Source organism: Symphalangus syndactylus, chromosome 9 (genome assembly GCF_028878055.3).
Source record: "Symphalangus syndactylus isolate Jambi chromosome 9, NHGRI_mSymSyn1-v2.1_pri, whole genome shotgun sequence".
NCBI classification, from domain to species: domain Eukaryota; kingdom Metazoa; phylum Chordata; class Mammalia; order Primates; family Hylobatidae; genus Symphalangus; species Symphalangus syndactylus.
Genome location: NC_072431.2, coordinates 38,953,237 through 38,980,088, shown reverse-complemented (window position 1 = coordinate 38,980,088; position 26,852 = coordinate 38,953,237). Strand labels below are relative to the sequence as shown.

Below are 26,852 nucleotides of genomic sequence, written 5' to 3'. Positions count from 1 at the left end.
TATGTAGATTTTAATTTTTATGTTGACGTTCTCCTACCAGTACAAGCAGACTCATTTAAATACACTTTGAGGTGGAGGAATGGGACATTATATAGTGCAATCTATAGTGCAATGATGCAATTTGGGCATTTCCTATCTTTTTGGATCAACCTTGGTATGCCATCCAATATAGCTAAAAGTAACCATGAATTGTTTGTAAGGCAATTTCAATGTATTTGGCTCACAGAGGAACTTCAAATTAAATCATATGAGAAAAAAACGTACAATTATTACTATTTTTAAATATTCAAGTAAGCGCAAGGATCCTACTGTGTATAGGATCACTGTGTAATGCAAGTGGTCAGACTGATATATTATAAAGAGGACCAATAAGATACCCGAAGCATAATAGTCATGATTTTCTGCTCTTGTTTTCTTCACTGTATGGAATCACTCACAGAAATGAACAGGGAGCATTTTAGATGAAAATTGATAGAACTGAATTCTGGTCATGGATTTGCCACAGGTTGACTCTTGTACAAGTCACTTCACCAATCTGTTTCTGTACCGTAGAATGAGAATCTTTGCAATATTGAATTTAGCCATAATTTCAATAAGCTACTCATAAATAGTGTGCCAATTGTTAGACACAGCTCATCCAGCTCAGTGCTGCCACAGCAACTCAGGTTTTCATCCTGAAGAGTGTGTATTTCCTTGCTCAGGTCCAAACAAAATATGCCTCCCTTTGATAAGAGTTTCTGGGCACTCATCTGTAATCTCTCCCCTTAACTGTAACTGTTGGGCTTGGTCGACATGACTGGACTCCTTCCAGGTTCCCTGCTTGATGGAAGACCTCTCCTACATGATAACTTGCCTAGTCTGTGCCTGTTTCTGCCTCTGGGTGCTGGAGGCCCTTCCTACTCTTTGTTGGAATCTTATATCAACTCAGCTTTTCACATGGAAGCAATTGTCTGGGTCACTGATCCCTTCTACCATTTAAACCACTTCACTGGACTTTTTGGCAAGTGATGCCAAACTGGAGTTGAACTAAATTTGGACACAGCATTCTAAAATGCTGGTCACTTTGCCTGGGGGCCAGCGTTTTAGAGTGTTGTGGCCAAATTTAGTTCAACTCCAGTTTGGAGGTTGTATAGAATAAAAATACCCTAGTTTACACAGGCCTCTGCATATGAATTACTTCTCCTCCCTGAAGCCCACTGCTGTGGTCTCTGAATAATTCTGAGTAACCCCATGCAGAAAAAGATGTATAAAGCATTACACCAAGTAACAAAACAAATATATTCATCTGTCTTTTAAGATTCATAAGGTACATAAAGGCATTTTAGATTTCACATGAGGAAGATATTGCTATGATTATAGTAGTTAGCATAAGAATACTGAGCTACTGAGCCTGTAGCTGCATTTCTGGCATTTTCCCTTAAGTATCCTTAAGTAAAACTTGGTATAGAAGAAAAATTGCGTGTGTGTGTGTGTGTGTGTGTATGTCTGTGTGCGTGCACGCACACATACATACATGTGTATTCACACATGCTTTGAGTTGGAAGAGAGAGAAGAGATAGAGATGAGATTCTCCATTTCCCTGAATGTGTTATATGAGCTATGGAATCAGACAGGCTTGATCCGAAGTTCTAGCTCCATCATTTACTAGTTTGACTTTGGTCAAATTACTTAACTTCTCTGAAAATCAGTTTCTTTTTTTGGGAAAATTAAATTAATAACATGTATTTCACAGAGTTGTGGCCACAATTTAAATAAGAATGTGTGTAAACCCTTTGATTCACAAAAGATTTTTAATAGACAGTGTACTTTGGACTTCCTCTGTTTTTTGGTCCAAATTTATTGTTCCTGAAAAATTAGTATAATCTTTTTAGTTAGGAATAGAAAGCCAAAAATCCATTGTGTTTTTTCTTTGGTCTGCCTGATAGGGTATTCTCCACTAAGTTTTGCCTCAGCAGAGTTTAAATGTTTTGTGCATTATTGCATCACCACTTTAAGCATTATTTTTCTTTGCATCTTGCTATAATTCTTGTTTCCTGTTTCTGGCTTGTTATATGTCCTGCAGTATTTGCACTTAGGTTGTCACTGTGAGTAGCCCTAAATCCCTTTTGAAATTAGGCAGTTACTAAAATCAAGGTACAGATATGTCATCGGAATTCCAATAGTTTTAGAATCACCCACAGAGCTTTAAGGATGCTTCAGAAAGTTTTTTCTCATTAACTGTCCTCTGCCCCCGACATTCATTCTATTGGAAGTGACACCCATTGGAAAGGATAACATCAAGTTGGAGGTGCCATAGAGCTGCTGTTGTTACATGGAGAAGATACACAGATGTTGGCATGAACTTGCCTAGGTTAAGGACTTCTCAGATGATGTTAGCCCTTAACAGATTTTCTTAATTTTCTTAAGTCAGTCACATAGATCACTGAAGTAAAACTCAATAAAATTAAGTCAGTTGTTGAATGTCTTATTAGTTCTATAGTTTTAATGTCCCAAATAAGTTAGCAGCTCTAGGATCTGGGTTCTGTGTAAGCAAAGGGACTTTAAAAGGGAGATTTAAGAGTGGGAGATATAGTGGAATAGAGGTAGAAGTACATTGAAAAAAGTCTGAAATAAGAGGTAGGCTTAAGAAAATATTTATCCAGGGCACCCCTTTTCATTGGCCTCAGCTATATTGCCTTCTTGGCTTCCTGTTCATAGCACTTTTTTGTTTGTTTGTTTTTGGGGTTGGTTCCCTTGCTAAACTCTCTGACATAGGACCTCCTCATTTATGACTCAGATACTGGCATTTTACCAGTCCTGGCAGATCTGGCTACAAAGAGCTGCTGTGTCAATTGCACAAGTACAAACCAGGACGCATGCTGATTTGGTGATCGTTATATCTATTTCCACTATACTATACACAGCTTTGATTTGATTGTCCAGCCTTGAAGCTTTGAAGGTACATATCACCTTCCACTGTGTTTTTGAAGCCATGGTTTTATTGAGGCAATCTAATTTTAAAGACCAAGAAACACTACCCAGAATCAGTTTCATGGTCTGTAGCTTGAAACAGAAGTTATCATTCTTTTAGCAAATGCTTATTAAGTAACTGCTAGATATGGTTTGGGTATTTGTCCCACCCATCTCATGTTGAAATATTATCCATAATGTCAGAGACGAAGCCTGCTGTGAGGTGTTTGGTCATGGGGGTGGAGTCCTCATGGTTTGGTGCTGTCTTCATGATAGCAAGTGAGCTCTCATGAAATCTGGTTGTTTAAAAGTGTGCAGCACCTCCCTCCACTCTCTCTCTTGCTCCTGCTCCTGCCATGTGACATATCTGCTCCCTTTTCACCTTCTGCCATGACCGTAAGTTCCTGAGGCCTCTGTAGGAGCTGAGCAGATGCTAGCACCATGCTTCTACAGCCTGTAGAACCATAAGCCAGTTAAACTTCTTTTCTTTATAAATTACCCAGTCTTGGGTATTTCTTCATAGTGATGCAAGAACAGCTGAATATACTGCTATATGCTAGTCACTATGCTAAGCAGGGGAGCATAACAATGAATTAAACATATCTGAAAATATATCTGGACTTAAAGCCTTTCTCTAAATGCCCAAATTAAAACAAAAAATTACAGGGATAACCTGAATTTCCCACACTCTACTTTCATGTCAGATTTGGACATTTATATTGTACATTTATAATACTAATGATTGTTCAAAGAAATTCTCAAAGTAAGAATTAATTTAAGGCAAATAAAAAGCTCTAATTTCATTTTTCAAATACTGGCTTGTATGGGGAAAGATTTTAAAAATTTCAAGTTCCAGAAAATTTTTTCAAGGCTGCTACAGATCCTTTATCTTTATTATGATATAAGGTCACTGGAATAGTTTATAAATGTATTAATTACCCTTTGGTTGAATTTATATGAATACAACTCTTTGGGACTTTAAAATCACTTTGTGACTTACAAATGAGAATTTGTTCTTTTAAGTGAATATGAAATGCTTTCTGTGATTGTTAAATCAATCCTATAGTTAAGTACTTGAGGAGTCCAAATTTAAAGACATTTAAACACAAATAACCCAACAACAACAAAACAAAATAGCATTATTAAATCAGAGTAAAACTCATAAAAGATATCACACAAAACAAAGAGAGAGCAAAAAATGAAAGTAGTATTTCATACTAAACATCTATCAAATATGGCCAGACATTAACTGAGAAGTATTCAAATTTATGTAAAACTTCTCTAAAACGTATATATGCTGACACACACTTAATGACATACAATTATAATATTGTTAATATTTGTAATTTAGTATGTGAATTCAAATTTTCTTGTGCCGCGTAATGAATGCAAAAATGAATGTGTGCCAAAGTTAATATAAGCCTGAACTTCTGATCTGATGTATGTGCTTATCAAAATGACATGTCTTATTAACTTTTAATAGGTAATTCTTTAAATTTAAACTTACAAATTTGTACCAGTAAAATAATTATAGTGTCTATTTTATGTGTTGGAGTGCAAATGGAAAACAAGTTTAGCTCAGGCCTGTGACAGATTATAATTAAAGAAATATGTCCTGGGCTTCAGTCAGTGGAGTCAGAACGGAGAAATATCCCAATAAATGAAGTTGTTTTTCTTATTTTATATGTCACTCTTCTGTCACCTTTCAAGGAGAAAAGATAGATATTCATCTTCTTAATCAAATTTTACCTGGCTGCTGATAAAGATAGCCAAATGGATTGAAATATTCATAATATATTGAAAATAAACTATTACTCTTTCCTCAAATGAAAAGTAGAAGATTCAATATTTGCTGTTTCTAAGCCCAAGTTCCAAAACACTCTTATGGTGGTTATACTTTCTCGATTCTGTTTGGATTAGTGTCAGTAATTGAGCTGGTTCCTTTTTTTTTTTAAATGCCAAAGCAAGTCTCTCCAGGCTCCTTCCATAGGATTGTAAACTCCTGCATTTACTTTCTGAAAAGAATCAAAATGTATTCTCTAATAGATACCCCATATCCAGATAGTATGAGAAGGTTTATCTATGTTGTAATGAATGGTTTTTGATTTATTTCACTTAATATAGTTGCAGAGGGGAGCATTCCCAAAGGCAGGCTGAATAAGGTACCTTTAGGAAGTCTGAGTGTGGCAAATGACTCTTCTAAATAGCACATTAATCATATGGATGACTTTGGCGGCTGTGAAAACTGACATTAGAAAATTTTCTAGGGAAATTCTCTGGGTCATTAAATATACTTAAATCTTGACAAATTAGGATTAATTAAAACACAAATTAACACTCCCTATGAAACCCTAAACCTCAAGCATGATTATCAAATAGATGAGTAATATATTAAAAACTAAAATCTCTGTCCTAGTGTACAGCTTTAATATTTTATAGCCTTTCCTGATTCTGGTAAAATTATTGTTTTCAATGTGAGCATTCAGCTTCTAAAAAATCTTTAGCACTTGTAAGATACTAAACCCTGCTTTTTGTTGTTTGTAAAAGCTAATGTCCCAACTTAATGGATTCTGTAATTTCTAGGTCAATTAAGATCATTTTATTCCTATGGGTTAGCCATTGAGAAATAGGAAACATACATATTTCTTGTTTGGCAATTACATGTTTAATATTCCATTTTAACCACTGATCATGATAGGTGAATTCTTATAGTTGTTTTAATCTTACAAATATGTATTGCCTAGTTTGAAGCCCAAATTGTTTCATCATCTAATTTCTTATTTTACTTTCATGTGGCTGAAGAAAAAATAAGGAAAGATTTTCTTGTATAAACATCACATAAGGCCAGATTGTTGTCAAAGCAGAGCATTATGGAATCCACAACTGTGGGAATATTTATCAGCATTGAGAGAATAAGCTAATTTTCTTCATGTAACTTTTCAACATTTGGCATATGATTTATACCCCTTAGGGAAAAAATATGGGCAGAATACAAACCTGTCACACATGGACAGAGATGACAATGTTGTAAATCCCGAACCAGTTTTTGATAGTGTAGAGTCCTTGAAAAATGAAACAGAATTATCCTTCCTAACTCCAGTTAACAGTATAACTATGAGATGCTGTGCTGCTTTCGGAAGGAAACTTAAACTTTATCCCGATCCAAATTAAGTCAGGGCCAAGGATGGGTAGAAGTGTGGGTGATGATGTGTAGGCAGAGGGGATTTATTGCTTTCATACACATGTCCTTGTTACCCAGGCTCTGGAGTCCTTGTGTTAATTCCTCAGAAGGCTGACTTAAAAAGGGTGCCTCCGGATTTCTAAAATGAGGTCTCAGGGGAAAACTTGGAACCCATTAAGGTTTCTAAGGGCAACAGGAGGGATCTGCATCCTGAGGAGCAGTTTCAGGACCTCTCCTCCTTGCCCCTGCTCAATTATTTGAGAGAGGTAGTGGGGGAAGGCATGAACAGAATATAACCATAGTGGATTCTGTTGGATGCTCTACAAATAGTTCTTCCCAAATGGATTGATTGTAAATGACCTTAGCTTGCCTACAAAATAAGGAAAAAGGAGGTACAGTCTACCAGGTGATGAAAAGAATAATTTAAAAACCAACATGTACTTAAAATACCATCTCGAACTTGAATCAAGTTTTACGGTTTCGGAAACATTTATCATGTATCGTATTTTAGCATCAAATTTTTTATTGAGTTGTCAACATTATGTGAGGAATATACATTGGCAATCACCCCAGTTTTCAAATTTGAAAGCAGAGGCAATGCATTAGGAATTTTATTTGTAGAAGAACAAAGACTCCAAACTTACTCCAGGGCTTCTTCAACCATTTTGACTTGCCATTGCTGTCCATCAAATTGGATTTCTAAAGTTGCTAACAGGTTAGACATAAAATATTTCCCATTCATCTAATTTTTTGGTTTTATAGAAAAGTAATAAAGGATAGAAATCTAGCACAGATGATATTTTCATTTTTTACCAGTTGGGTATTTGTTTCTCAGGAATTTTAAGACTGGACAATAATTGTTTTTGAGGGATAGCAGATGGCTGTATTAGTAGTTATCCAACTTTTTGTAAAATATTGGAAGCTTTCAAAATAGCGGAAGTTCTCTTCCTCTACCTAACAAATTCCCCTCCTATAAAATGTATTGACTGTTAACTTGGCACTCTGAATGTTCCAAATACCAATGTATCTACGTACATTTTTGCTTCTAACACTCGAGTCACAAAACAGCTGTGTGTGTTCCAAACCTATTTGTGTCAGCTGAACTTGTTAGTGGAATTACATCATTCAATCATATCATACATAAAAGAATAAAATTTTGTGTAAAGAAGGAAAGCACTGTCTCACCCTGCCTATCCCAACTATGAAAATAAAGATGAATGCTTCAGAAATCTTTTATAAACGTGGGTCATTAAGAAAAATGCAACCAGATTGTTAGATTAGGTGTGGGATCTTAAATATCTGAAAAGTAGAAATTTTATGGTCACCAAACTCTGGTTATAATCCAAGAAATAAGGAAAAACAATTAAGTGCTAAGAAATTAAGAACAATACTCGATGATAATTTTTTGATAAAAAATGAAACAATTTAGAAAACAATAAAAATGATAATATTTCATTTTAATACCTGCAGAACCACAGAAAAACTTGTATTCAAAGAAATATATATACTCAATGCCTTCATTATCAAAAATAAAGACTCAAGCAACAAAATAGTTTAATACAAATGTGAAGAATAGTAAAGTTATCAAAAAAATAAGCAAGAGGGAATTAATGGAGGCAAATGCTGAAAATGAAAAGAACAGTAGCAAGCTAAGGGCTAATTCCTTGCATAAAATCAAATAGAATATACAAATCTTTCAAAGATCTGCTGAAGGAAAGAAGAGAGAGAGAAAAAATATGCAAGTTCAGGAATAAGAAAAGCAGATGCATGGGCTGATACAGAAAATATTAAATATTTTATAAGAGAAGCTTATGTGCAATTGTCCAACTGTGGAAGCCTAAATAACATGCATGAATTCTTGATAAAATGGAAATTATTATATTAACTAAGGAAGAAGTAGAACAAATAATTACCAAGTAGAGTAGAAGAGGTGATTAAAGATCCACTATTGAAACAACCAGATGATTTTACAACTGATTTCTTTCTAACACTTGAAGAGCATATAACCACCAATGAATATCATTATAAAATAGATGCGAAATACTAAACAATTAACTAACCCATAATAACAACAATGTACCAAAAAATCTATAACCAGAAGTCCTACCCAGAGGAATCAGATAAGAAAGAGAAATAAAAGGCATCCAAATAATAAGTCAAACTATCTCTCTTTGCAGACGATATGATTCTGTATCTAGAAAGTGCTATACACTCCACCAGAAGACTTCTAGATTTAATAAACAAATTTGGTAAACTTTCAGGATACAAAATCAATGTACAAAAGTCAGTAGCATTTCTATACACTGATAACACCCAAGTTCAGAGACAAATTAAGAATGCAATCTCAGGCCGGGCGCGGTGGCTCACGCTTGTAATCCCAGCACTTTGGGAGGCCGAGGCGGGCGGATCACGAGGTCAGGAGATCGAGACTACGGTGAAACCCCGTCTCTACTAAAAATACAAAAAGTTAGCCGAGCGTAGTGGCGGGCGCCCGTAGTCCCAGCTACTCAGAGAGGCTGAGGCAGGAGAATGGCGTGAACCTGGGAGGCGGAGCTTGCAGTGAGCCGAGATTGCGCCACTGCACTCCAGCCTGGGCGAAATAGCTAGACTCCGTGTCAAAAAAAAAAAAAAAAGAATGCACTCTCATTTGCAACAGCCACATAAAGAATAAAATATCTAGAAATACAGCTTTCAAGGAGGTGAAAGCTGTCTACAATAAGAATTACAAAATACTGCTGGAAGAAATGGAAAATGACATAAAAAAATTGAAAAACATTTCATGCTCATGGATAGGAAGTATAAATATTGTTAAAATGACCACACAGCCCAAAGCAATGTACAGATTCAATGCCATTCCTGTCAATGTACCAAAGTCATTTTTCACAGAATTAGAAAAAATTATTCTAAAATCATATGAAACCAGAAATACTCCTACATTGCCAAAAGAATTCGAGGCAAAAAGAACAAAGCTGGAGGCATCACACTACCCAACTTCAAACTATACTACAAGGCTACAGTAACCAAAACAATGTGGTACTGGTACAAAAACAAACATAGACTAATGGAATAGGATAGAGAAACCAGAAATAAAGCCACACACGTACAGCCACCTGATTTTCAACAAAGTTGACAATAACAAACAATGAGGAAAGGATTCCTTATTCAATAAATGATGCTTGGATAACTGGCTAGCCATATGCAGAAGATTAAAACTGGACCTTTATGTTTTTCCATCAACAAAAATTAGCTCAAGATGGATTAAAGACTTAAATACAAGACCCAAAAACAATAAAAACTCTAGAAGAAAGTCTATGAAATGACATTCCAGGCCATATCATTACCAATACCTTTTCAACCTTGTCAAAAAGTTGATGACTAAATCCCCACAAGCAATTGCAACCAAGAACACAATTGAAAAGTGGAACCTAATTAAATGAATGAGATTCTGCACAGCAAAAGAAACTATCAACAGAGTAAATAGACAACCTACAGAATGGGAGAAAATATTTGCACACTGTGCATCTGATAAAATTCCAATAACCAGAATCCATAAAGAACTTAAGCAAACCAACAAGCAAAAAACAAAGAACTCCAATAAAAAGTGGGCAAAGGACATGAACAGATACTTCTCAAAAAAAGGCATACTAGTGGCCAAGAAACATATGAAAAAATGTTTATCATCAATAATTATCAGAGAAATACAAATCAAAACTCCAATGAGATACCATCTCACACCAGTCAGAATGGCTATTATTAAAAAATCCAAAAACAGTAGATATTGGTGAGGTTGTGGAGAAAAGTGAACACTTGTACACTGCTGGTGGAAAATGTAAATTAGTGAAGTCACTATGGAAAGCAATGTAGAGATTTCTCAAAGAACTTAAAAGAGAACTATTCCATTCAACCCAGCAGTCCCACTGTTGGGCAAATACTCAAAGGAAATTAAATTATTCTACCAAAAGGACACATGCACTTGTATGTTTATTGCAGAACTATTCAAAGTAGCAAAGACATGAAACCAAACAATACAAGATGCCTATAAAGGTGGACTGGATAAAGAAAATGTGGTACATATATGCAATGGAATACTATGCAACCATAAAAAAGAATGAAATTATGTCCTTTGCAGCAACATGGATGCAGCTGAAAGCCATTATTCTAAACAAACTAACGCAGGAACAGGAAACCAAATACTACATGTTCTCACTTATAAGTGGCAGCTAGACATTGAATGCACATGGACATAAAGATGGGAACAATAGACATTGGGGCTGCTTGAGGAGGGAGGGTGAAAAGGAAGAGTGGTAAGAAAGGGTACCACTGGGCACTATGTTCACTACCTTGGGATCATTTGTACATCAAGCCTCAGTGACACACAATTTACCTATGTAACAAACCTGCATAGGTACCCCCAAACCTAAAATAAAAGTGGAAGAAAGAAAAAATTTAAAAATATTTACAAAAATCTATGATCAAGTAGGATTCATTTCATGAGTGCAAGGATATTTTAGTAGTATTAGTCTTAACACTTCTTTAATTAAATCAACTATTAAGATATTTATTAAAATAATAATTTTGTTATTTTTAATTAATATGTTAAAATTAAAATAAACTTTTTTGCAAAATTATTTTGGAAATTCTATTGAACCAAAAACACCCCAATAAGTAGTTGCTATTAAAAATAGAAAATAAATTTATCTCTTTTTGCTGCTGATATGATTGTATGCTTAGAACATCCAATATTAAATCCTCAAGAGGACCACCTACCATTCAAACAAACCAGAACAAACCAAATTAAACCAAACTATAAAGTACTATCAGAATGAGGTCAAATTGAACCAAATCAAAAAGAAGTCCTTCAGAATTTGTTAAAGAAAAATAAATTGACCCAAAACTTGGTTACAGAGTAAACAAATTAAACTGAACAAAAACAAATCCTATCAGAATTTGCTGAAGTGGCTGGATAGAAGATAAATAGTTTTATTCTTTATTATCTATAAGCAGGTAAAAATGGAAATGTTTAATATATTTTCTTTGACTCACTATGCTATATAAAATTAATAAAGATATTTAACAATAAAGGTAAAACTTTTTAAGAAGAAAATGATAAAATCTTATTGAACTGGATTTTGTTTTTTAAGATATAAACCAGTGATTCTCAACCTTGTCTATGTATTAGATTTATAAAAATACTGACACAGACTTTAAGCAATTCTAATTTAACTATTATAAAATATTTCAGATGATTTTAATGTGCAGCATGGATGACAACTTAATATTTAAATACCAAAGTTATATTTAAATAAGAGTTAGAGTAGACCTACAATCTGTTTTCTATATTTCCCAAGAAATAACAGAGAAGAAAAATGGCCAGCTACTGACAAACATTAGTGACCTGCTCCTGGCAAACACAGTAAGGGCATTTATTAGTGGAATAGTTCCCATTTATGGAGTATTTTTAGCAGGATGTATCTAAATAATCACCTATGACAGGCCAATCTTTCATTAATAGAACATGACTTTCTGGAAAATGTCATATAAGCTGTGTAATGTCCAGAGTATAAAATGTAACTGTTTAATGACCAAAAGAGATTCTGTTTAAGTGTCGTATAATCACATATATCATTTACAGTCCTCCTACGTTAAATCTGAGCCAGAACTCATACTGACATGGCAAGGAAGATCTCCGTGCCTGTGCTCATAATTCCTTAATCCTTGAAATTATTGGTAAATCTTGACAGTGGTTATGATTTCTCACTCTTGGGAGCCATATTTAACAATCTGATCTTTGGTTTATTTCAAAAGCCTAACATGAAGTAAGTTGTAACTGAATTTAAAAAGTCATATATTTTTTATGGAAGGATAAAGGTTCTCAAATAGCCAGGAGAAATGAGCAAAGTAAGATTAGTAAGTGTCAACCTATCTTATCAGATATTAAAATATTATATAAAGCTGCTAAACACAAACATTTTTTTTTTTTTAGATGGAGTCTTTCTCTTGTCCCCCAGGGTGGAGTGCAATGGCATGATTTTGGCTCACTGCAACCTCCACCTCCTGGCTTCAGCATGTTCTCCTGCCTCAGCCTCCCAGGCAGCTGGGATTGCAGGCACCTGCCACCACGACCAGCTAATTTTTGTATTTTTAGTACATGGGGTTTCACCATGTTGGCCAGGCTGGTCTCGAACTCCTGACCTCAGGTGATCCACCCACTTTGGCCTCCCAAAGTGCTGGAATTACAGGAGTGAGCCACTGTGCCCGGCCAAACCATTCTTATACTACACTGAGTGGACAAATAGAGCAGCTTTTAGAGTCTAGATATGTATCCCAATTATACACAATGATGTAATGTGTAACATAGGTGTTATTTTAATTAAATGAAAAAAGAAGGGCTTATTTAATAAATTCTACCACGACTATTTTCTATTCATGTGAAGAAAATCATTTACAAAAATAGATTTCAAACAGATTGTGGAGTATTCTTTCTAATCATATACCAAATCATATAAAAAATTTAGGAAATTACCCATATAATCCAAAAGTTTAGTAGGACCTTTTTAAAACAGGAAAGGATCTATGAACTATATCATAAAAGTTCACCAATTAGATAATATTAAAAAAAAAACAGCAATGCTTTTGTATCCAAAATAGTCCTTAAACAAACCAACATATTGAAAAGATATTAGGATCAAATTACAATATAAAAAGCATTAATATCTACAAAGCGTTCTTATAAAATAAAATAATATGGAAAAGATAATTGGAAATATGCAAAAAATGCTATGAATGGGCAATTCATAGAATAAAAAGCCAAATAATGTGTGTGTATGTATATATGAATGAATGAAAATGTGCTTACATTTAACAGTAGCTCAGAAAATGTCATTAGAGTAAAAACAAACTTTCACATATCCATTAAACTGGCAAAAATTAAAAAGAACCATAACACCCAGTGCTAGTAAAGGGAAGGGGGAAAAGTACCAACATTGTTGATAGAAATGTAAATTGTTAAGCATTTTTGGAATGTAATCTTACAATACCTATTAAAATTAAAATTACATATAATCTTTAACTCAAAAATCCCTTATCTGAGAATCTACCCATAAATATAAAAGTATAAGTAAGGGAAATATATGTAAGTGGGTTTATTGCAGTATTGTTTGAAGTGGCACGAAATTAGAAGTCAAATGAATGCCCAGCAATGAAGCCATTAATATAAGAGAAGAAACCATTAGTATAAGTGTAATATGTAGTTATATATTATTATATTACGTATTATATAGTTACAGTATATAAAATAAGCTACTATGGAATATATGTGCGATTAAAAGGAATGAATTAGTTGTATCAGCCAAGTTGGAGGTATTTTCACAAGCTATTAAGGGAGAAACACGGCCTGCACATAATTAAATTTTTTTAGATTAAATTATGCAACTATATGTGTGTGTAAATATATACATATGTCTGTATACATGCAAATATAAGTATAATTATATTAGCATATAAAAAGTTATGGAAGTTTACACACATAGGTAATAGATAATGGGATGAGTAAAGTATAAAAATTGAAGTATAAAAAAATCTTGAAAATGTTGCATTTAAAAAGTCCCTTTCATAAAAAAGTAGAGATGTTGCAATTTTATTTAAGAAAAATTTGTGTATATGAGAAGGCAAATAACTTTTTATCTAAGGAATGCAAGCCCCTTTAAATTATGAGGCCTGTAGAGGCAATGACATGTGAGAGCAGTCACGTCTTACTCCCCACCTTAAGCTAAGTAATCCACCTGCTATCCGGACTCTAGACTGAGAGTCCCACCAAGTGATAGAAATTGACCTAACAACACTATATGCTGGATACCATAAATCATGCCCTATATTTAACAAAGTATAGCTAATCACTAACCAATGCTATTTCTGTAAACCAGTGAGAGTTCCTGACAAACAACTTTTCTAATTGCCCACTCTCCTGATTTGACCTTTTTTTAAAAAAACAAAAAAACAGCAAAACAAAACCAAAAAATCTTTGAGCCTCTCCTTTGTTCTCTGGAGCAATTCCCAGTGTTTCCCAGCTGCAAGTCCTCAACCTTGGTCTAAATAAACTCTCTATATAAATTTTGCTTCAGTTTCTTTCTTTAGATTGACGTATCTATGAAATGTGCACCATCACAGAAGATGCTTCCCAATTTAAAAACAAATTCTTATTAGGCTATGATAAGTCTGTAAGAGAAAAAAATGTATGTATATTATATGCCACAAGTATGGTTGCAAGGTGATGTTATATTGGGGTGTTGTCTCTAAGTGAAAAGATATAAAATACTTTTTAATTACTGTAAAACAAATTATTTTACTGTTTGATAATTTACAATGATTCTATACTTTAATTTGAAAAAAGTTAGGTCTTCCTAATGTTTCCTTTAACTTTGCTTCAGTGATTGGTTAAGATTTTTTTCTCTTTAAGAATTGCCAATATAAAAGCCATAAACTTATGAGAACCAATCATTAATGTTTAATAACAATTTTTTTAAAAAAATTTATAAATCTCAATTCTGTATTCTAAGATGGGTGAGAATGAAAGGAAAGGGAATAAAGCAAGGTGCAGATTTAAACTTCCATATAATGTTATTCTCATATTTAGAAAGCATGGTATATAAATGTTACGTAACCTAGTCCTTTTCTTCATTCTGACCACTGTCTACATGCTTCCACTCTGCTTTTACTCCAAGAATGTCTCCACCTACGATTACTCTAGGCCAGCCTATATATTTTTGTTTGTCTTTTAGAAGTCCGGCTTGTAAAATTTTGCACCATGTAGCTGTTTTTCTGGCATTATACTCTCCTTTGTTCTTTAGATAGCTAGTCAAAGGGAATTGCTTTATTATAATACTCTGACCTGAGTGTGGTGTTGCCTGCTATTAAATATTAAGAATAGCTCATAGGCTGGGCGCAGTGGCTCACGCCTCTAATCCCACCACTTTGGGAGTCCGAGGAGTGCGGATCACAAGGTCAGGAGTTCTCATGGTGAAACCCCGTCTCTACTAAAAATACAAAAATTAGCCGGGCATGGTTGTGGGCGCCTGTAGTACCAGCTACTGTGGAGGCTGAGACAGGAGAATCGCTTGAACCCGGGAGGTGGAAGTTGCAGTGAGCTGAGATCTTGCCACTGCACTCCAACCTAAGCAACAGTGTGAGACTCCGTCTCTAGAAAAAAAAAAAAAAGAACAGCTCATAGACAAAACAGATAAAATCATAGTTAGGCTCTGGGCTAAATCCCTATCTTGGAAAACACATTTTCCTAGCACTCACACCTTGCAATTCACCGCACAGAATCAGATGATAGCTTGAGATTCACCTCTATGATCCAAATAAAATAATTTCGCCTGCGTGGAGTGTGAGTCTTTGGCTTATTTTCCCACTATGGTAGGTTTTCCTAACCACAGACATGTTTTAGCTTTGTGTGGGTTGCACAGCATACTGATCTAAGAAGATTAACAGAAGAGAGGGCAGAATGAATGACAGCATATATGGAAATGATTCAGCATAGCTCTGGAGTGTTAAAAATGCATCATCAGAGGTGATGCCCCTTACCCAACCCAATAAAGAAAGCTCTTATGAGATGGTCCCTAAGGTGAACGTAGAGTTCTGCTGGGGGTGGCTCACCTGGATAATAGGAGCCCAAGATGCAAAGTAAAGGAGATTTCTTTTTAGGTATATCTGGCATGAAACATGTAATGATTATGTATTTTTTCCATCCACACTCATCCACATGGATTGCAATATGTCTAAACTGAGAAAAACAATTAAAATATATCTAAATTTCTTGAGCTATTGCTGCTTTAAGGCTATATGATAATTTGGGCTAAGATGAACTACATCTGAATGTTTTCACTTTTAAAAAAATAATGATTATGAAATATGACATACTGAGTGGACCATTTTCATATCCATTTATAACATCAATCCCAGTCCACTGGATATGTCTTCTACTAAAGAAAATATAGGACTTTTATTTTGGAAAAAAAGTTGTGGATGCTTTGATTCCATTAGGTTTAAGAAATGCTGAGTTATTCCAGTTTTTGAATGAAAAGAGACTTAAAATCATATTTCCAAAGAATCTGTTATAACTGAACTTTGATTATCTCTATTTTTTATTAATGGCTTCACCTGTGTTGATTATCAAGTGATCTGAAACTGAATGGAGTTGAATTATTCCTATGCTCCTACCAGTCCAAAGTTTTTTGAAAGACATCATACCCTTCGGCATAAGAAATTCCACTCTACAGTTCTATTCAAATAGGAACATTATTTTAAGAATTTCAAAAAACAATTTGAGACATCATTTCCACCTTCTAACTACTGTAAGAGTAACATTATTAATAAATGGAGAAACTGAAGCATCAAAGTAGGTTCACCACCTCAGTGTAATGTTTCTGTAGCCTTTTTATAATATGGAAAGCTCTAGGGCACACTGTCATTATTTTTCTTGACTTAAGATGGGCTAAAAGTCAGATCCTACCACTGAAGAACTCACTTTGCATAGAAGCAGCATCATTCCAACTGTAAATAAGTCCTCCTTGATGATGGTTGGAGACCAGGATGAAGTGACCATCATCACTTGTGCAAGATGAACATGTACCATTTGTGACCTGAAAACATTAGATGCCTGTCTTAACCTTGACATTGTTCATGTCAGCGGGCTCCAGATGGTGTTTTCTTGTTCTTTGTGATATTTTGAAGAACTGTAGGATAAGTAACCTTGGTGTAAAATAGGAAAGGCAAGTGAACTTTGCCTTTTAAAAGCACCTGCTATTCAGGGGCTGGCTACAGTAGGTGATCATGAGTGATAAATTTGTGCGTTCATAGTAGTAGACTTCTTGCTACTGTGAAATTTTAGTACATTCCCAGTTTCTGCAGAGCCAGGCAATTCCTGTCAACTAATCTACATGCAGATGACAACATCTTTTCAAGTGCATTGTGCAAAACTATTATTTTAATTCAACTCCTAAATGGTAACTAGGTATTTATAGAAAACCAAAAGGTGTTGCCAGTCCTGTGGGTCATTATCATTTAAATGTAGGTTTTGGCCAATCTTTATGCCCCCTTTTAAATGCATGGAGGATTATCTGGATATGAGGGCATCTTATTTCTGAAATTTTATTATAGCTGTATGATACACAATCAGTCTAGGTCATGGACTGTATTTATCAACTTCAGTAGACAAAAAATCATTAGAAAAAAGTAAGGGAGATGAAAGCAATACAGTGGAGGCAAGCCATGCTACTTTGCAAATTTTGCTTTTACATTTCTGATGGGGTATGTTGTCACAAGGATTGTTTTCATCCGAGTTGCTGAATTGAACATAACTGAAAGAGTTCACCATTATACTTTGCTATGGTGTATCAAAACTCCACAATCTAAATATAAAGGTCTGGCCCAGAAGAAGTCTTTTAAATAAGTTTAGAGAATGAGTGTAACAAAGTTTTTGATGGAGTAGGGTTAGACAGTAGATGTAGAGATAAGCTCTGTGTTAGTAGTGAAGCTACTCTGACATATCATAGAGAAACTAAAAGAGTTGTGAAGGTAAAGAAAGTCAAATTTTCATTAAAATGTTCCTTGGAAATCACATCAGCCCCAAGCAATATAAATTTATATTAAACAGCATATCATTCTTTATTATTCTCTGTTCCACTTTTAACTGGCTTTGTTCATAGGGTCCATTACAGGTCTATGTTGTGTCACTCAGCATCTCACTATGACCCTAAGATTTTTTTAGCCTATTAAGCTAACTCAGTTAAAAGCTCCAAAAGCTCTCCCTGTCTTGAGCTACACTTCTATCTTGCACTTCCTCCTTTCTCAGGATTCATCTAGTCTCTGCTTGACCTAGGAAACTGAACAATGCAATGGAAGTGCTATCAAGTTTCCTTCTAAACCTGCAAGCTAATACCTTCACCCTTTCTCTTTTCTTTCCTGCCTGCTTTTAAGAAAAACTTACCTATCCCCTATCCACCCAGCTGAGAGTTTATACCTCTTCCTAGGCCCTTATTCCAACTACTTTCTATGTCTGTCTCTCAAAATTTCCTCCATTAATGCCCCAGGCTAAAAAAAAAAAAAGAGCTATTCCCTTTTCTTACTAAAATAAATGAAAACTGTTTCTGGATTACCTGAGTTGGGGGATCGGCAGCAAATAGGTTAGAATTGCCATCCTCAAGCAGAAAAGCTCCCATAATAATGTTTTTGCACATTTAGCATATTTGAGTTCTAGTGCTTTAAAAATATTGGAAAACAACAAGTTTAATGAAGTTGCAGAGAGGTTAAGTGACTTGTTCAAGAGTAGTGGCAGACTGAGAGTTATTTTTTAGGTCTTCTGAATCCCTATTCTGCGTTTTTTATATTATTTGGCCATTATTTGGTGGGGGAGGAGGTGCTATTTTCAGGTAAGGAGTAAATTCTCCATTAAATGCTCATACAGGTATTTCTTCCATGCAATTATAATATTAAATTTAGGAGTAGCCTCTGCCCTAAATAGTTTATTTCTCTTCATACAGAAAGATATATGGACCATGGTCATTGGAGTCTTTCTTCATTCAAGCCAGGCTCCTGTGTGTGATGTGAGGCCATTTGATTCTACACTGACATAAAAGATGATTTTCATTACTGTGGTAGTGTTGTAACTAAGACAGTGTTAGGTAACCTCAGAAAGTTTCAGACTAGATCAGAAGACAGCTTTGATTTGGAGAAATTCATTGAGATGCTATCGGTCCTACTCTGAAAAAAATATCTCTTCACTCCTAACTAAAAATGTTGGAGGTAAAGGGAAGAGAGTTTTCCAGAATTAACTTCTGCACATCTTTCAGATGATTTTTACTATTCCTAATATGAGATCACACTCAAAAGAACATGATCTAGGCCAGGCATGGTGGCTTTCACCTGTAATCCCAGCACTTGGGGAGGCCAAGGCGGCAGATCACTTGAGATCAGGAGTTCGAGACCATCCTGGCCAACATGGTGAAAGCCTATCTCTACTAAAAATACAAAAACTAGCCAGGTGTGGTGGCGTGTGCCTGTAATCCCAGCTACTCAGGAGGCTGAGGCAGGAGAATTGCTTGAACCCAGGAGGTGGAAGTTGCAGTGAGCCTAGATGGCACTGCTGCACTCTAGCCTGGGAAATAGAGCAAGACTCAGTCTCAAAAACAAAAACAAAAACAAAACAAAACAAAACAAAACAAAACACCATGATTCTTTCACTGGCTTCATTATTCCGGCCCATTTCCTTTTGTACTCTGAACCATTTGGCTCAATTAAAAGGGAATCCATACTTGTTCCCACAGTGCTTTAAGTTTTGAAACATTCTGGCAATAGATTTTACACAAAAAGCAAAAGATGTTGGGATTAAAGGATAGGGCCACACTTTTTAGGTCAATTATTTCTTATTTTTTGTGGTCTATCAAACAATCAAATGGTTTCATTCATAAAAATAATTTTAGGTCAATTAATACAGTGTGATTGAATATCTTGTACTTCATTTGGACATGGTCGAACAGTGAAAATGACCTGAAATGTTTCGTGAGAAATTATATTTAAGGTTATATGTAAAATAATCATGGAATGCTGATGCAAAATACAAGTTTAATGTCCTTTTATGTGTGACAATACATAAATTTGAATGATTTTAAACTGCGATTAAATTACAATTTAGTTGACAATACATAGGGATTTTAAGTGTGGTTTTGGAGGTAAAAAAAAATCCATTTTGATTTTTTTTTTAAACTCTCAATAGTCTAAGGCTACAGTTGCTTTTTCTCTAATCAACTTTGTTTCATAAGTAGTGCTTAACAAGTAAGCATCTTCCATTTGCTGAGTGTTCAGAGTTATCTTGCAGTTCGCTTACTCACTTTGCAGTCACAAAATGAGAAATGTAGACACTGTACACAAACAAGAAGTCCGTGCAAAGTCAAGCTCTCAAAACCACATGCAAGACTCAGCGGCACATGGTTTAGAGCTCACACACTCCAGGACGATGTAATACAGGCATGCAGATGAGAGGAAAGAAAAGCACCTACATCATGAAAATAGAAGATAATGAAAGAGAATGACATTTTATTTATGACAATTATCTAATGCAAACCGTATACCCATAGCCTTTACCAGAGTCAGGATAGGGGCAGAGAAGTGAATTTTTATGGGGACTGGGAAATTGTATATAAATATTGTTAGAGGTCAAGTTGTTGTTAAAGTTAAGGATTTCTATTCTGTACTTGGCCTCTTCCAGGTTGTCTTCCCCGTTTCTTGCTTTGTATTTCCTCAGCTACGTCATGCAAAAAAGATCAGAACTAACATTGGAAATCATTTAGCAAGCTCTAAACCTGACAGATAACAAGGGTGTTCTCCACAATTTACACGAGAATTAAATTGGATATAAATACCTCCTGTTCTTACCGGTGGGTGTTGTGATTCCATTTATTAAGGTGTGAAGCAGACAGGAAAGAGATAAATCTTTCATAAGTACATTGTAAATAGGCAAGTGGTATATAAACCATATTCATAGGTAATAGAGTCAAACAATGAAAGGTAAATAGTTGTCACAAAATAGACTTTATCACAAAAAATGGTCACAAAACTAGAGTTACATGGAGGGGGGTAAAATAATTGTTTTGCTACTGTTTTTGAAATAATCTGGCAGTATGGAACAACAAAAAATGAGTGACGTGTTTTGATTAAAAATTCTTGACACTGCTTCAGCCAACCCAGCAGCAGAGAGTCCCCAAAAGATTTTGAATGCTGATACCTTTGTTAAACAATAACAGTGATGGAAATATAGAAAAGTGATCAATATGTAGGTGCTCTTTCTTGTGAGATTAAAGTGTTCCTTTGGGGGTTCAATTTACAAATGAATTTTTCACAAGGAACTTTGGAATGATTAGAAATGACTCATGGAGTTTTGTGTGAAAAGTGCTCATTTGATTAGCTCTTCAAATTAACATTTTTGTCATGGCATGTCCTTCTCAATCAAATACTTCACACACAGCTATGATAAACTTGTCCATATATAAATATTACTTTCAAATTGGGCAATATTTGCAGTGCTTTCTGCACCATTCCTGCTAATTTTGAACCCTTCTTTCACCATTAGAATATTACTGGTCAAGCAGAAGGTACCAATTTAAATTGTACAGGCTCACTTACACAAAAGCTGTTTCATGCAATTGACATAATTAAATGTGAGTGCTTTTATTTTCTGAGAAATTCTTAGAAACAGGGTCCTTGCCCAGTGGAGGAGTAGCCATATGGGAAGCCACCATATTTTTATTCTTTTTTTTTTTTTCTGGTGCTCTATGATACGTCATAGAATTTGGATTTGTTGTATAATTTATTTAGCAATCAGCCTTTATAGCCAAATTGCAAGGTAAAAGAATGTGGGCAATTCTCCTAATAATAAAAAGAGGTCTTTGGACCACATTAATATTATTAATAGTGTTGATTTTTGAGCAGTGATACAGGGAGGGAGGTTATGACAGGTGATTGTTGATGTTGAATTTGCTTAAAAGGTAAGGAAAAATATGAAGGGATCCATATTTCCCCTTGAAAGGAAAGACGCATTAAACCAGGTACGGTAAAAGGGCACAGAGTAGATTGTTTAAAATATAGAAAAAAATATTCTTAAAAGTGTGAAACTTCCTATCATAAAATGCTTATGTATACTTAAGCTCCCTGACCTCTCCTATAAGTTTTCAATTTCCTGTCTTTTAAAGTGTGTTAACCTGGGATCTGTGTTTGGGGGCATCATAATTATTACTGTTTACTTGCCAAATGTTATTGCAACTGGATCCAACTATTTTTGGGGGGTGTTGGCAATGAGGCCATGCAGTAAAAACCCAAGTCCCAGCTAAAGCAATGCTCTCTCTCACCAGAAGTGGGAACTCTACTACACACAGTTATATCAGTTTGCATCATGTTATAATGCCTTTGCCACACAGTATAACTAGATATAGCACCATGCAATGCCATGAATTGAGTATGAGAGACTACCTCCAGGGGAGAAAATACACATCCGAGAGAAGAAAACAAAAGCAAGGGGTTCAAAGCTGGTGATTCTGGCTTTTACTCCATTTTGGCTATCACTATAATGCCTGCGGCACTTTCATTTTGGAAAACAGACATACATACCATGTTCATATCAATGCCATTGGTGTAAGTCCATGCGTGCTGGAAATATTCTTCAAGACGTTGCCTCAGAGGGTTGGGGATTTGGTGAAAGCGAATGAACTCTTTTACTCGCAGCATCTGCATGTGGTACCTGGCAGTTCCCGAGTATAGTCTTTGGATAATTGCAGATACATTCCCAAAAATGCTTGCATACATTAGTGCTGGATTGGATAAAAAACAAAGTTATCGGGGAAACTGCACATAGGTGTGTTATATATTGTTAGAGTATCAAGCATGTGGATTTTGATTATCTCAATCTAGTGAGGATTTACTATTGGATCACGGGGAAAAAAAGAAGTTAAACTAAAACTGCTTTACATTTCATAATTTTAGTGATAAAGCTGGAGAGGGAAAGTATCCAAATTCATCATGGATTCTAAATGAAAGTGAAAACTCAGATTGTTTATAATATCAGCTGGGAGCATTGACTAGGGAGAAAATGCATTTGAAATAAACCCTTTCACTTGAAAAAGAAGGCATGTCGTGGCTCACCATAAATACATTTTCTTGAAAAAAATATGAGGCAAAAACATCTTTTAGGGATTTAAAAACCCTTTTTGAATTGGAGTTAACATATTAGTTTTAAATTGTAACTTATTTCTGCCTTTCAGCCTCAAATCTAACCTTGTAGAATAAAAATCTATTATTAAATTTGAGATTATTTTGAATACATTAGGTTTGTTAAGGGATAACAAATTCTTTTAAGAAACCCAGTTTCCTTACAGTGTTAATTTGTATACAGTTTTTGTCCTATTCCAATTCATTTTCATAGTATTTTTGCATAAGAAACATATCTCTGGCTTAGAAAATTCACATAGCTTTATTTTTGTAGGGAAAAAATAGAACACGTTTTTGTTCTTTCATCTATGGGAAGAAACCACTATGAGATCCCTTGCTTCACAATCAGCATTTAGGTAGAATATCTGTATTGGTGCTTCTTACACTAAATCTTCATGATTTAAAATAAGCTCTTTAAGAACTTTCTCTTTTTCATATTTGTATTCATTTCTAATAATTCTAAAAACAAATGCCATTCTCTGTACAGAAAGTCAAATCACGGCATATAATCTGAATATTGATCTTTGGGCATCTATCAGAAACTGAGAGATATGGTAACATATGTTTAAGCCACTGGAATAGCTATACACCAGGGTGGGGAAAGCAGCAACAAGAATTTGAAGTGTTTAATTAAAGTAAATTCAAACAACACATTTTTTTCCTCAAAGAAATTTTATAAATAATTGCTTCTATAATCCACTTAATCATTTTCAAATTAGGCTTTGGCCAGATTCTGGCCATGTTTTAAACTAATATGTTTTCCTGGGTACTTGCTTGCTTTTCCACCTTACCTTGTTTGCTTATCTTATCATGCTTGGTTATCAAGATCCTTATGTACCTTAGATATCCCAAGTAAGAGAAAGTCCCAGGGAAAGCAGTGACCCCTTGTTTTTATCTATTTAAGTGGATGAAAGTTGGGGAGATGTGGTGGTTAATTTTATATCAACTTGACTGGGCCACATTGTGCCTGGATATTTGGTTACACAAATATTCTGGGTGTGTCTGTGAGGGGTTTGCAGAGGAGATTAGAATTTGGGTCAGTAAACAAGTAAAGCACATTGTCCTCCCCACTGTGGGTGGGCTGCATCCAACTCACTGAAGGCCTGAATAGAAGAAAAAGGGGAAGTAAAGGAGAATGAACTCTCTGCTTGACTGTCTGAGCTGGAATATCAGTCTTCTCCAGCCTTTGGACTTGCACTTGGACTCAGACTGAAACCACATCATTGGCTCTCCCTTGTCTAGACCCAGTTACAGAGTATAGATCTTGAGACTTTTCAGCGTCTATAACCGTGTGAGCCAATTTCTTCTAATAAATCTCTTTATGTCTTTATCTATATTCAAACATATATGTCTATCTAATATCTATCTATCTTTTGGTTCTGCTTCTCTGGACATCCAGACTAATACAGGAGATCTCCAGTGAGGCTGAATTGGCATGTGTAAGAGACATTAATCCTCTGTAAGGTAGAGCAGATGTTTAGATTGTATCTTCTACATGAAGAAAAGGTGGGCCTAAATTGTTTTTGAGTAAATGAATCATTCTTTAAAAAGAGAATTAACAATATTTGCCAGAAATTGATTCCTGTGATCCAAGGAGATTCATGTGAAAAATATGTTTTACTCATCCTAAATGTAGTGGGGAAACAATTACCTGTGATGCTATGTTTCCGAAACACCTATTGTGCTCAGGAAGTAGATTCAATCAGAGGGCACAAAATCAATGCTATTTGTTTTACCTGAACCACACATGATCAAGAAACACCTGTTTTACCTAACCATTACATGATCAAGAAAGATCAGGAAAAATTCTTAGTTATTAAATAGATTTTAGCAAATTAGATGTTATTTGGATGGTAGAGTTTTATCTCTACCATCAAAATTAACCAAAATGTTAGTTTAGGTCATAAACAAGCATTTCCCACTAGCTGTCAAGATGAAACAAAATCTAGATTGTAAGTACATAGTTGAATAGATAAGAGACTAATTTATGGTCAGGCGCGGTGGCTCATGCCTGTAATCCCAGCAATTTGGGAGGCCGAGGCAGGTGGATCACCTGAGCTCAGAGGTTTGAGACCAGTCTGGACAACATGGCAAAACCCCATCTCTACAACAAATACAAACATTAGCCAGGTATGGTGGTGTGCGCCTGTAGTACCAGCTATTCCAGAAGCTGAGGCACGAGAATTGCTTGATCCAGGGAGGCACAGGTTGCAGTGAGCCAAGATTGCACCACTGCACTCACTCCAGCCTGGGTGACAGAGAACCTATCTAAAAAAAAAAAAAAAAAAAAAAAAAAAAAAGTGACCTGAAATACTTATTTTTAGGAAATTCTGTGATTATGACTTTTTAAATTATAATAAAGACATTAATCTTTTTCCTATTTTTTAGGAAGGAAGTGGAGCTAGAGGTTGTAAGCTAGAGAGAAGAATAAAATACTTATATTCTGTACATATTATTTAGTTGATGCCCAACTGGCAAAAATATCAATCAAAAGCAAGTTGACAGACTATGGATATCTAGGCATCGCTCCTTAACCCAGTATTTTTAGTTTTATAAAATAGGGAGTTCTTTTTTCATCCAAGTGGTTTGCTTTAGTTTAGGTATTATAGAAATAAAACAGGGGTATCTTAAAACTTCCTTCAGCACACCACGCCTTAATTCTGATATGCTGACCATACTAATATATTTGGTTGGTCAGAAGATATTAGCTGAAACATGTTGACAAACAAATACACCTGAATTCCGACTACATAAATTTAAAGAACTCTGTAACTTAATAAAATAAATTTTATTGATGTGTAATTTTTACGTAAGATGCATCTATTTTAAGTGTATAGTTCAATCAGTTTTGACAAATGTATACACCCCTGTAAACACAATCATGATACAGAACATTTGCTTCACTCTAAAAGTCTCCTTGTGTTCTTTGGCTGCTTGCAACCACTCACTTCAGACCTTAGACAACCACTGAGCTCCTTTATGTCATTACAGATTAGTTTGCATTTTCTAGGATTTTATATAAGTGGAATTATAATGTACATATTCATTATGTACATTTGTGACTGACTTCTTTTGCTCAACATAATGCTTTTGAGAATCATTCTGTTGTGTGTATCAGTAATCTGTTTTTTTTTTAATGCTGAATTGATTTGCATCATATGGCTATACCACAGTTTGTTTATCTCTTCTCCTGTTGATGGAAACCTTGCTGTTTCTAGTTTTTGGCTATTACGAATAAAACTGCCATGAACACTTGTATACAAGTCTTTGTGTGGGCATATATTTTCATTTCCCTTTTAAACACCTAAGAGTGGAATTGCTGAGTTATGTGGTATGCTTAACTTTATAAGAAACTGCCAAACTATTTTTCAAAGTTGTATCATTTTACTTTCTCACCAGCAATGTATGTAAATACCATTTGTTCCATATCCTCTCCAACATTTGGTTTTATCAGTCTTTAATTTTAACCATTGTAGTGTGTACATGTAATATCTCATTAGAGTTTTAATGTGCATTTTCCTGATGATTAATAACATCTTTTCATGTCTTTATTAGTCATTCATACATATTTTGTGAACTGTCTTTTCAAATACTTTACCCATTTTTAAATTGAGTTGTCTTCTTATTATGGATTTGTAAGAATTATTGATATATTCTGGATATAAGCCCTTTTTTGATCTCGGTATTGAAAATATCTTCTTCCAGTCTACCATTTGTCCATTCCTTTTCTTAATGGTGTTTTTTGAAGAGCAGAAGTTATTAATTTTGATGAAATCCAATTTATCAATTTTTATTTTATGGTTCAGAGATATTTTTGTTTGTTTCAGTTTTGGTAACGTGTATAATTCAAATAATTTTTTCATTTGATCTAAATTGTCAAGTTTATTGTTCTTTATAATGTTCTTTTCTTATCCTTTTAATGTCCATAAGACTTGTGTTATTATCTTTCTTTCATACAGGACAGTAA

At 34.8% G+C, this 26,852-nt stretch overlaps 1 protein-coding gene across 3 annotated transcripts in view; it reads right to left on the bottom strand.

Moving 5' to 3' along the window:
* Positions 1-26,852, bottom strand: part of KCNH7 (potassium voltage-gated channel subfamily H member 7) — a 475,937-nt gene that overhangs the window by 33,021 nt on the left and 416,064 nt on the right. For 2 of the 3 annotated variants that reach the window (XM_055291948.2, XM_055291949.2), the window contains exon 9: positions 22,289-22,488. In XM_055291948.2, the coding sequence (XP_055147923.1) occupies positions 22,289-22,488 (200 nt within the window). Of the gene's footprint in view, positions 1-22,142; positions 22,489-26,852 lie in introns of those variants that run through there. The other variant, XM_055291950.2, reaches the window with a different exon arrangement.